Below are 13,382 nucleotides of genomic sequence, written 5' to 3' on the forward strand. Positions count from 1 at the left end.
TTACCGTCTTTTCCCAGGGGTTGTCATTAACCACGCCAGGCTATTATCCTGAGAGCCTGGAGGGTCCACCCTACAGCCCATGGAATTATAAGCCTTTGACTTCAAATACTTCCAAAGTTTGGTCTTAACCTTCGAATCTCAAATGATTTTTGCTCCAGAGCAGCTCAATCAGATCACACACCTAGAGAGTGTGGATGACACTGAGATCTGCCCCCACTCTTCATTCTGTGGGGGCAGTGCTCATACCTCGTTCTACGGCACCAGGGGGTCTTTCCCACCCTCAGCTGTGCCGTGGAGGAGGTAACCAAGGAGCTGACAAGATGTCTGTATTTCCTTCCCTTGGAGGTTAAGTGGTAGAGCCTTGAGTAAAGGATTTTAGGACTGTTTTCCTAAAATAGCATTTCCATTGAATAAAACACTCAAATAAAGTATTGACTATTGAACTTGACCTTGTCACTCATATTGCTGTATGGTCAGCTGCAGCCTGTGCGTGATGGTTGGGAGGATAATACCTGGGAGTTTTGGGCCCATAGTCCTGGGCACAGGGTGGACTTCCTCCTGGGCAAGTTCACGGGCAATAGCACTGTACCAGATGCCCATGAGTGTCTGCTCACTCGTGTTCTAAGGCCACTCACCCAGAAGTCCACTCGCTTCCCTTCCCGCTGTGGTGGCTGGCCCTCCAGCTGACCTCCAGGCACCTGTACTGCCACTGCCCTCCTCCCACTCCATCCCTGTTCTCCTTACATTTCATTGGTATGAATTAGCTAATTTATCTCTTTAGCAATGTTTTGTGAGGCACAATAACAACTTCTTTCTGGTGCGATGATAACAACATGCCCACAGCGTGTTTACGGTTTCTCTGTGTCTGTTTGCTGTGCAGGAGGTCCAGCCTGGTCATCACGACTAAACTCTACTGGGGTGGAAAGTAAGTCAACTACTTATTTTATTTTCCCTACTGGAGAGTTCATGCCTTTATTCTTTTAGGTAACTATTTTACATCTAACTTTCACCAAATTTGATTGGCTTAGAGGCAGGGCTTTTTTCTCCCTCTCAGACTAAGGAAAAATCAATTCACTTAGGAGGCAATTCTAGCAAGAGAGTCCCAAAGAAATCTAGTACAAAGCCGGTGGCCACTTGTTACCAAGTGATTCGTGCAGATTTTCCTAATCTCAGTGTCATACTTAGAACCATTTCCAAAATAGAGTCCAAATTTCAAGAAAAGAAAATAAACACAAAGCGTTACAGAATAAAAGCGACTCAAATCTGCCCAAACTCGGAGACTTCTGTGGAATGTGAAGATAAAAATACCTTGTCTGGCTTCACAAGCAAGTGTCTGATCATCTCTTCAGAGCGCTCTGAAAGTACTGATCAAAAGGACCACGTCCCCGGAGAACCCTGGGAAGCCGTGCCGGGGTCACACACTGCCAGGCGAATGGGAGAGAAGTCCCCTCTCCGCTGTAGGATGCAGAACAGCTTCCGCAGGACAGACAGCTGCTGATGGCCAGCCTGCTCTTGGAGCTGGAAGGCTGGTCCCTCTGACCCACACGTACAGACCACAAGCTCTTCCACACTTCAGGGCACAGTCGGCAGTGCTTCTCAGGGAAATCCGAAAGGCTGGAGTCTTAACAAGAGACAGAAACAAACAAAACCTTTGTTTTACCATCTATAATTGATTGGGAACAGTCTGTTTTTCTTTAATAGGAAGCAAAAGCCAGTTATTTGGGGGGAACCTTCTATTCACAATGTCTCTGTGCGCGTACACACACACACACACACACGCATAGTTTGTTGTTCTTGAGCCTGTTGATGACTACCTGAAGACAGAAAGGTGGGGTTTAGACTTATAATCCTATTGTCTGGTATAAAACAAGGCAATCTGGCACCCTGAGAACAGGGGCGCCCACTGTCTGTGCTTTGGCTCATGGTTCTACTGCCTGGTACTTTTGCCATGGTATGAAAACCTTGCCGTCATGTAGAAACAAACAGGAATTGGGACACTCTCATGAACCACTATGTAATGAAGTCCCACATACAACGGCCTCTGTTTGTAATAGATACAATAGGTGGGTGTTTTCACAAAGATGAGTGGTCAAGTACCATGTGGGAAAAGAGGCTGCCCAAAGTGTGGACGTTGAAAAAACAGCTCACCAATACTCCACACTTCAACAGCCCCGTTTCCTTCTAATTTTCCAGAGCTCAGGAACTGTCCAGGAGGGCCAAAGTCCTTATCCATAAATGTTTCCCTTCTTAGGATACTAATTTAAGGAAAGTTGGTTCATCACATTTTTAAAAAGAATGGTTGTTGAATTTTTTTGGAATTCATATTTGCTTTCCTTTTCAATTTGCTTCCTTTCTTGGAAAAGTGAATGGTATCATGGCCATCTTAGAGTCGACTCACAAATATGTGCCAAGATTTTTGTCTTCTTTAGACAGATTGGGAACTATGTGTCAAACCACATATGGAGAGAGTCACGCGCCTGAGCTGTTAACTTGAGTCCAGAGCTGAGGGTTATCAATGGTGTGGTCACAGCCATGGTCAATTCATATCCTGGGGCCTCTGAGGAGGAGGTCTGGCTAGGCACAGTGGCGCACACCTGGAATCCCAGCAGCTTGGGCGGCTGAAACAGGAGGATTGTGAGTTCAAGGCCAGCCTCAGCAAATGCGAGGTGCTAAGCAACTCAGTGAGACCCTGTCTCTAAACAAAATACAAAATAGGGCTGGGGATGTGGCTCAGTGGTCAAGTGCCCCTGAGTTCACTCCCCCGTACCCCCCTGCCAAAAGAGGTCTGCACAGTGTGCTGCTCCCAAGCCTTCCCTCTTCAGCAACTAGTGGTACAGAATTGGCCAAGAACAGGGTATAAAATTAGCAATTCAGATTTAGTAAGAATGGTTATTTTTCTGCAATTGGAAACAAAAAAATAATTTTTTAAAGCACACCCCTGCTTATAGACATTTGCTTCTCTTTTGTTACAGAGCTGAAACAGAAAGGGGGTTGTCAAGGAAGCATATTATTGAAGGTGGGTACTGCTACTTTGATTTTATTTTCATATATGGGATTCTGGTTCAAGAAAAGTAGTAAACAAATAGATTCAAAACCCATTGGAAGGGGGAAATATGTATGTGTGTGTGTGTGTGTGTGTGTGTGTGTGTATGTATATATATATATATATATATATATATATATATCCACAATCAGCCATGTTTGTTCCTGGATTTGCAAGTGGGGGACACAGGGACATAGGGAGACTGGGAGCCCCCTACCAAAAGGCAATTGTCCAGAACTCTTGTCTTGTACAAGCTACTATCAATATAATGAAGTATTCCCATGAGACTTTTCAAAAGGCTTTATTGAGATATAACTTGCATATTATGAACGTTGATCTGTTAAAGGGTACAATTCGTTGGCTCTGAGGTATGTGATAACCTTCATAACCTAATATTACAACATTTTCATCCATCCAAAAAGAAACTTGGCACCCATGAGAAGTCACTCCACTACCTACTCACCCTCCACAGCCCAAGCAACCACAAATCTACTCTAGAGATTCAACAGACGGTTCAGGACACTTTCATCACGGGCTTCTTTCACTTAGCATGATGTTCACATACCTACCTTGTAGCATGTATCAGTACTTCATTCTTTTTGTTTTGCCAAATAATATTTCACCATATGGGTATATCATATTTTGTTACTTACCGGTTGATTACTTTTGGGTTGTTTTCACCTTTCAGCTATTATGAATAATGTGGCTGTGATGATGGGTGTACAAGTTTTAGTGTGAACACATATTAGAACTACTTTTAAGAAGGCATATACACAGCCATAGGGAAAACTTGTAGAGAATTACCACTGGTAATTGAGTCACAGTGCCATTGCTTTTGCAATGGTATCCAAAACTCCACATTGTTTATAAATAAGCAGGAAATAAACAGTCTGCAAGGACCATGGTGTGGTGCAGTAATGTTGTTCTACCTCATGGTGGGGACTGTGAGAGTTTGGAATGGTTTTTATTTATTGTTTGTCTATACATTAAAAATTTTTATACTTATACTTTTTGCAATCATAAAAAAGTGTTTAAAGAGGTTGCCTCATATTTTCAATCTTTATACCAGTTTATAAACTATTTCATAAAAATCCAAGCTTTTCTGTTAACTTTACATGCACCATGAGTCATTGAGACTGACGATTTTCCCTTTCTTTAGAAATAATTTCATCTAAGCAATACCAACACCACCCAAACCAAAATGTACTTTAATCACAAAACTTTAAAAATAAAAATAAAGAATGGGAGTCCTCCTGTCTTATTTCATCTCTCCATAGTTTAACAATCTAGTGTAAGAGTTTAACATATCTCCCTTAGTTATGCAGCCTCCTTTCTCTACCCATCGATCTGTATACTCACTTGTGTTTAACAATATAGAAATATGTGTATTAATGCAATAGAATCAGGCTATGAATATTAGTCTACACCTTGTTTATTCTCGATTAAATTATATTCTACACACACACACACACACACGTGACATAGACATTTCCAGTATCTTCAGTATTTCCAAGGGTTATGTAAGTGACCTTCTTGCCATAGTGAGGATGAGTCTAGATGGGGCATTATTAGGCCAAGGAACAAGGCATGTTCTACCACAAAATTATTTTCTAAAATGAATATGTCAATCAATTGAATGAGCTGTTTTCATTTACTTGCTTATCCATGCACTCATTTATTGTGAGTCTAAGCTCCTTTCGTAACTTCTTTCCCTGAAGATCAGCTCTTCATGTCCTTGGGTCCTTTGCCTTCTGAGAGTTTGGCTGGCTCTTGCTAGCCTGCAAAAGCTCTCTATGCATGAGTGATGTCACTCTTTGTTGATCCTGTGAGTGGCAAATACTTTTCCCCAGGATCTCATTTCAGCAATGACCCTTTTCTCCCCATGCACCTAATCTAAAAGAGAACGTTTAATGTGAGGATACTCATTCCAGTTTGGAAGGTGGAGATTCTCACTGACCTGTGAATATGACTACTTTGAGATGTTTTAAAATAACAGTTAAAAAAAAAAACCAAATAACTCCACTATTCAGTCAGGGAGACCTTTTTAGGATTAATTTTTTTGGGTGCATTATGATCTTACACATTAGCAGGGTTCACTGTGCTATGTTTGTACATGCACACCACATAATTTGGACAATTTCATCCCACTATACCTGTCCTTTCCCTCCCCCTGGATCCTTTCCTCTGCTTCTACTGGTCTCCTTTCTAATTTAATGAAATTCTCCAGCTCCCCCCACCTTTTTTTCTTTCTTGTACCTTCCACATAGGAGAGAAAGCATATGACCCTTGACTTTCTGAGTCTGGTTTCTTTCACTAAACATAATGCTCTCAAATTCCATCCTAAAATGGAGAATTTTGAAACCAGATCTCAGCGCGCGCGCACACACACACACACACACACACACACACTTTTAACAATAATTATATCATTCCATTGTTTCCAAGTTTTGCTATGAGCCTGGCATTTCTCACTGGCTGGTTTTTATTCTGCTTGTAGGCATGTGGGTTTTGGAATCAGACCCGTCTGGGTTCTGACAGTCATTTCTGAGCTGGATGACTGTGCGCTGACCAGACCTCACTAAGCCCCTGATCCTGTCCCCTTGACTGTAAAACAGCCCACAGATGTTCCTTCCTCACAGCATTACTAGTGGGGATGGAAATCAGCTAATTTTCCTGGAGCACAGTGTCTGCTGTGTCATGAACAATAAATGTCATTTCTGTCCTCACCGGTGCCACTGTTCCCATAAGTGTGGCCGCTAGCCTGCTCTTTATGGACAAGAACACAAAGCAGGTTCCCATGAACCACCACCTCCTGCCCCCAGGACACTCCCCAACACCTCTCCCAAGCAGAATCCCCTCCCAGGCAGAGTCCAGGCTGACACCAAAGCCCACCCAGGCTGCCTCTGCACAGGCACCCTCTTGCTCCAGCCCAGGCCAGACTCCCACCCTCTGCCAGGGAGTCCTCAGCAGAAACAGCAAGTGCCACCTTGAAGTTCCCAGTGGAACCAACAGTAGGCTGCCTGGAAGTTTCTGGCTTTTCTTTTTTAATCTAATTAATTATAAAAGAGAGAGATTCAGTATAACCAGAGAAGTGAAAATCTGTAGTACATTTGTGTATGATGAATTGAAGAGCATTCTGCTGTCATGTAAAACTGATTAGAACAAATTTAAAAAAAAACATAAATAAGTAAAAAAAAGAAAGAAAGGGGGAGAGATTCAGAAAATGGCTCACTCTGGACTCAAAAAGAATTATAAAATCAAACAGATTTATAAAGAGAATAGAGATTCATTGCTATTGTCATCTCCATCGGATCTCCATGCTTTGATATTTCTCAGTGTGAGTGCGTAATTTCAGAATTCACTCTCTTTTAAATCAGTTTTCTTCAAGCCTCATACAACTTAATAGAAGTACCTTAAATTTCTTCTTCTAAACCAGTTCAGTTGGAATCCAAACTGACCCAGATTCAAATTTCAACATAAGACTTCACACTTTTGAGACTGAGATCACTTATTATGATGTTGCTAATGTTGGTGTTATTTTGAAGTTCTTAGTTTCAGCCAAAGACAAGAGCTCATGAGTATAATTTCAGTCTAGGCAGACAGAAATTAGAGAATTAAGTGAATTTTTCAGAAAAGCCGAGACATGAGATTTCTAAACCAAAATAAAATTTGAAGAGGTTTACACATAATTATCCTTGGAATTCATTGCTATTTTTTCTGTGATGAAGGGGACCTTATTTAACATTGGAGACTCTTCTGCACATTAAATTTGAGAAGCACTGTTAGAAGATAAGACAAAGTCCAATTAATGTAGGATTCAGGCTACTTGCAGGCTGGGTGGCCTTGGCCACCTGAGTTAGTTTACAGAGTATAAAATGAGCTTGACTTGTGCACAATGTAGTTTTGAAAATGTTCATATGAGAGGTCTTTTCAGTGAGCCCAAATTCTTTGATTGAGATCAGCTGGTGATAATGTTCTCTTTAGATTCACAGAAAGAGGGAAGAAATCTCATCAGAAGCTCATTACCTCCATTTACAACCCCAAGGTCCTTTCAGGCTCTAAATTTCTATGTATTCATTCAGCCATTCCATGAATGTTCTTTTCAGCCTCAATTTGTGCCAATGTCAGAATTTGGCAGATCAAATTCCTTTAGTGTCTAATATAAAGGAATAGGAATAGGGGCTGGGGCTGTAGCTCAGTGGCAGAGTGCTTGCCTAGCATGTGTGAGGCACTGGGTTTGATCCTCAGCACCACATAAAAATAAACAAATAAAATAAAGGCATTCTGTCCATCTACAACTACAAAAATTTTTTTTAAAAAAAGGAATAGGAATAATTTGATAAGACACATTGTAAGAATAAACTGTTTTTGTGCTTTTACCATCCAAAGCTGTGTCTAAGTCTACATTTGCCTTTTAGGTAAACAACAGTTTTTGTGGTGTGATTCAAAACACAAACCATCGTTGTAGGCGCAGGCAAAATAAATAAACTGAGAAAACTCAGCTTGAAATTTTTTAGTGAATGACGAATGTTATATAAACACTATTGTGAATTTTACAAGAAAAGATAATTGAGGATTTTTCAGTTGAATAAATTTCTTAACAAAAGGTTCACCACAGGATTCCTCTGCAGTGTACCATGTTCATGGAAACTTGCACCCACTCAAAATAACCCTGTTTCATGATGGGAGGTTCCACTAAATATATGATTCTAACACATCAACAGTCCCTTTAAAAGGAGCAGGTGTATCTTAAATCATAACTGAGAGACTCGTTTAAAAGAAACTGGAAATTATAAGCAGTGTGCAACATCTAAGGCAAAATTTTGCTCCAAGCGAGATAGGAAAGCAAATGTGTGGTAGGTTAACAGGTGACACAGCATGTTTGAATAGAACCCTTGCAGAATCTCCAAACTGCTAATTTGCTCATCTCTACACAATTGAACTTGCAACACAAAGCATCCCATCCACCTTTAAGCATGTCAATCTGCTTTAAACCCTAGAATAAGCATATTTCTTTAAAAGCCTATGAAATGAGTTTAGGTTGAATTAAACTTCACCTTCTAAACAAAACAGTTCCTGTTAAAGTTCAGAATCTGAAAGAAAGATGGACTTAGATTTCTTTTACTGTGGTCACTCGGAAACTGTTATCTTTACATAATCTATTATCCTGGGCATTTTTGAGGAATTGCCAGTTAACTTCTCAACATTTCCTCAAAGACGGGGAGCACTTTCTGCTCCTCCTGAACTCTCCTCCACAGACACTGGGTTGGTTCCTGGGATGAGCTAATGCCAGAAGCACCTTCTGTGAATAGGCCTGTGGCACTCAGCACTTACCTCCTTCAAAAGCAATTAGCTGCCCAGCTGCCCATCAGAAGCCAAGGTCAATGCATTTTTGCATGTCTGCTTAAACTTAAAACAATACATGGCTCCAAGCCAGTGCTCAACACAACATTTGCTCAATGGAGCTAAAACATGATGCTTGTTTATCTGAGTAAAATCCTAAATGGCTCTTAAGGAGACGCTGGTTGAGCATGACTTTCTATTCCTATGATTCACCTATTGCTACAAGATTAAAAGCATCCAAACAGGAAGAGGCAGGACTTTCTGATTTGGTCTGCAGTCATGTGAAAAAACAAAGCAGAAAGATTATCTGGTTTCATTCCATCTTTGTACAGATAAGGAACCTGAGCCTCACAGAGGCTAAGAGACATCACCAGGTCATTCACACCATCTTGAACTGGTGTCCTGGACCTCAGCCTCTGTGCCTAGCCTCCTCTGACTGCCTGACAGGCCCATCCAGATGCCAAGGACTCCGGGGGAGCAACTGCCATGCTGTTCAGATCTAACCCAGCTCCTACCACCATCCATGATGTGCTCTTCCCCTGACCCCCATCTTAGCACAGTCACCCCACTTCTCAGGCCAAAAACCAGGACCATCTGGGTTTCCATCTCTACCACCCTGTACACCTGTAATACCACCGGTCCTTTTACTTCCACCCACACAACTGGTCTTGAAGACAAGCATTCTCACCAACTTGGTCCAGCTCAATCTGCCACGGTCACCTGTCAATGCTGTCACTCTTGCACTGACACTTTCTTCTCAGAAGGCAGAGCTATCAGTTCAAAATGGAAAGCTGATCATATTATTTCTCCTTCTTAGTCCCCCCTTAACTCCCCAGTTCTCTCCTTCCCCTTGCCAGTGTTTTTGAGTCTCACATTGAATAAAACCCAGAACTCACACCATGGATCACAAAACTGCATATCACAGATTCTCAAAGTGAGTGGTCGGTGTGTCTCAGGGATACCATCTCCTTTCCCTCCCCTTTGAAGTCAGAGTGGGGATCCCTGACCTGATACAGCATATCATTTTTGTAGTCTCACATGAATATACTTGAATTTCCGCCCAAATATCAAGAAAGAGTTGGGAGGTGAGAAATGACCAAATGCCATGAGACTGACCTGTCCATCTAGTCCTTGTAATGATCTAAGCAGACACTATGACCTAACAGTCGACCTCCTCAGGAGATGCCCTCAGTAGGCACTGTAGGCTCTATGGGATGAAGATTTTGTCCCCAGACTATAGCACAGTTTCAGGATCAAGTGGGACTGAATACGTGCTTGTGCCACAGGACAGTAAATGGCTGAAGTTGTGCCTGGCCCATGAAATGCCCAATCACCATGGAGGACATCTTTTCCAGAGCCAGGCATGGAATAGAACTGTCATTAAATGTATCTCTGGAGCTGCCGCTCAGTGGCACAGCACTTGCCTAGCATGTGTGAGGCACTGGGTTTGATCCTTAGCACCACCTAAAAATAAACATAAATAAAGGCATTCTGTCCATCTACAGCTACAAAAAAAAATTAATAGATAAATAAAATAAAATCAAGGGATCCAGAGAAAATAGTTAGCCTATAGTCTTTGCTCTGTTCCTCTGAAACTTTTGACAAGAACACAGTAGTACAATTACCACACTACATTTATGTCAAATGTCTTACAGTCTTTGGAGCAGCAATATTGATGGTAGTATTGCCAGCTTCACTGCAGATTAGAGAACTGAGTCACACACACAAAAGTCAAAGATGTCAAGCATGGGAGGGAGCAGAACATCAGCCTATGAAACCTCGTGATACCCTGTCCTTTGTCTGCTTGGCTATCGCTTATCTCCTGCCTGCATTTGATGTTTCCAAAGAGTGGCTCATGTCACAGTACTTCTTAAGGTAAATTTAATTTCAAGCTACCCCAAGAAGTAGCAGGCACTGTCCCAGCCCTGAGAGCAGGGATGAGACCTCCTAACATCTGTCTGTTCAAATCTCTTCATCAGAGCTTTAAACAAGAGCCGTCACAGACAATTCTGTCTCAACGAATGGAAAATATTTCCGGAACTAAATTTAAGCACTCCATTTTCTTGTCAGAAAAGTAATTGTGGCTGTCCGATAAACCAGTTTGAAAATCAAATCTAAATGAGCCAAATTTAAATTTATAAGGGCCTCATTTAACAGGCAATTAATTTCAGGATTCTAATAAAAAGAGGAAAAACCTGCGGACTTCCTGAGCCATTCAAGAGGCTGATAAGGAGATGCTGCGCCTCTCCTCTCAGATGAGGGGAAATGGTCTTTGGATGCCGCCCTCCTCTTGGTTGTGTAATATTGTATATAATACATTCTATTTCAGGGAAGTATTAATTTTACTGAAATTAATTTTTTCTGAGTATTCACAGGAATATGATGAAATGGTTAGAGCTCAGATGTGGATTGTTGGTTCCAGAATTTTTCTCTTTTATATCACCTCTTGAATCATAGCCTCTAGTGTTTTCTTTTCTCCTCAAAGAATATAAAATGATAAAAATGGTAGAAATTGTAGAGCTCAGCTATATGTTTAGGTTCCATAAATTTCAATAGGTTTACATGTTTTTTCTGATCATTTTAATGGGTTTGATGTACAACAAATAAATCTCCAATCTCACCATAAGCCCATCAAGCAATTCACAACATAAACGTTAATTTGCATTTTTTCAAGAAGAAAATAAAACCTGTGAAAGGGAGGCTGGTTCTGATGCTCAGCTGCTCCTGGATATTTCCACATGACTCACTGTGAAAGGTCACTGCGAGGCGTGTGTTTTGCAGCAACTGCTAGTGACCATGCCAGAGTCTTAGGATTTTCCTCTGTCGGGGCAAATTCAGCCTTAATGTATTTTTTAAAAAGATTTCAGAGATCACATCCTTGTACTCAACGTATTTTTTGTTATTTTTGTTTTTTTAAATTTTAAGTTGACACATAAAATCCTGCATATTTATGAGGTTTTATGAGGTTCCATGAGATGCATGTCTACACAGCCTAAGATTCAAGCCAAGGTACCCAGCATACCCAGCTCCTCATACGTCTGCCATCTCTCTGTGGTAAAAACATTCAGAATCCTCTTCTACCTTTCTTTGAAATGCAGCACCCATCACCATCCCTGGCAGTTGCCCACTGAGTCACACCTAACACACGGGGACTTATTTCTCCTAACTCAGTGCCATGGACCAGCATTTCCTCCCCCCTCCCCCTCCCCTAGGACCCTCACCAGCCTCTGGAGACACTGTCCTCCCCTCACCTGCCACAGATAAACTTCTGAGGATCCCACATGAGTGAATGGTGTGGTGGTGGTCTTTCTGTGCTTGTTCCACATAACATGATGTCTCCCAGTTCCATTCATGTTGTCAAGATGGTGGGACTCCACCCTTGATGTGGCTGAATAATATTCTACCATGTACACAGGCCAGCCTTTCTGTATTCATTCCTCAGCTGATGAACATGGTTGGTCCCATTTCTTGGCTGGTGGGGACAGTGCTGTAGTGAGTACAGGACTCTCTTAATGTACTTTTCCTTGAATATGCACCGACCTGTGGGGTAGCTGGATTATAAGGCAGTTCTATTTAATTTTTTTTTTGAGGAACCCCCCAGTGTTTTCCATGATGGCAGTACTATTTACATCTCCGCAGGGTGCAAGGGTTTCCTTTCTCACATCGTTGCTAGCACTTCTCTCTCTCTCTCTCTCTCTCTCTCTCTCTCTCTCTCTCTCTCTCTCTCTTTCTGTCTTGCATCAGTCATTCTAACTGGAGTGAGTTGATATCTCACAGTGATTTATTTGCATTTCTCCGTGACTAGTGATGTTGAGCATTTTTTTATATACCTGTTGCCCATTTGTATGTTGTCTTTTGAGAAATGTCTATTAAGGAATATTACCCGTTTTTTAATTGGACAACGATGATGATGATGATGGTGATGATAATTTGCTGTTGAGTTTCTTATATATTCTGGATAGTAACCCTTATCAGATGGACATTTGGCATATATTTTATCTAATTCTGCAGTCTGTCTGATTCTTTACTTTGTTAGTTTTTTTCCTTTGGAATGTGAAATCTTGTTAGGTTGACATAATCCCAATTGTCTATTTTTGCTTTTGTTTCCTGTGATTTGAGAATTTTAACCCCCAAAATCTTTGCCCACTCCAATGTTTAAAAGCATTCCTCTTACGTTGTCTTCTTCATGTTTTGCATTAAAACAATCACCCTGTTTTGAGTTGATACTTCATACTTGATAAGAGACAGGATCTGGTTTCATCCTTCTGCGTGTGGACCTGATTTTCTCAGAACCATTCTTTTAGAAAATTGTCCCTAATGTATATTCTTCACACTTGATTGTAGAACAGTTGGTTGTAGATTTGTGGGTTGAATTCTAGATTCTCCCCTCTGTTTTATTAGTCTGTGTGTCTATTTTTATGCCTATACCATGATGTTTTGATTTCTATAGCTTTGTAGTATTGTGCAATTCCACTTTGTGTTGCTGTGACAAAATATCTGAGAAAAGCAACTTAAAGGACAAAAGATTTGTTTTGGTTCATAGTTTTTTCGTCCATGTTCACTAGATCCTGTTGGTTTGGGCCTTTGGCAAGCAGAACATCATGGTAGGAAGTGCACAGTGGAAAACAGTTACCTGCCAACTTCATGGTGGCCAAAAAGCAGACAGAGTGGGGGTTATGCAGGGACAAGATAAAGCCTTGAAGGCACACCTCCAAGGACCTACTTATTCCAACAGGCCACACCTGCTAAGTTTCCCCCACCTTCTAATACCCCGTGAATTGGTTAATCCATCAATAGATTAATCCATTGATGAGATCATAGCTCTCACGATCCAATCACTTTCCAAAAGCCCCACCTCTGAATACTGCTACATTGGGGACCAAGCCTTCAATTCATGAGCTTTTGAGGAATATTTCTTTTTTTTTTTTTTTTTTTTTAATTTTTTATTGTGGGTTGTCAAAAGCCTTATCAAATTTTTTTTCATTTTGTCGAATAA

The 13,382-nt window shown here is 41.2% G+C and overlaps 1 protein-coding gene across 4 annotated transcripts in view; it reads left to right on the forward strand.

Moving 5' to 3' along the window:
• Kcnab1 (potassium voltage-gated channel subfamily A regulatory beta subunit 1) overlaps positions 1 to 13,382 on the forward strand; it is a 313,546-nt gene that overhangs the window by 243,971 nt on the left and 56,193 nt on the right. For 3 of the 4 annotated variants that reach the window (XM_015486934.2, XM_048793902.1, XM_048793904.1), the window contains 2 exons: positions 881 to 925; positions 2,973 to 3,016. In XM_015486934.2, coding sequence (XP_015342420.2) covers positions 881 to 925; positions 2,973 to 3,016 — 89 coding nt within the window. The remainder of the gene's footprint in view (positions 1 to 880; positions 926 to 2,972; positions 3,017 to 13,382) is intronic. The other variant, XM_048793903.1, reaches the window with a different exon arrangement.

Source organism: Marmota marmota, unplaced genomic scaffold (genome assembly GCF_001458135.2).
Source record: "Marmota marmota marmota unplaced genomic scaffold, marMar, whole genome shotgun sequence".
Lineage (NCBI taxonomy): Eukaryota > Metazoa > Chordata > Mammalia > Rodentia > Sciuridae > Marmota > Marmota marmota.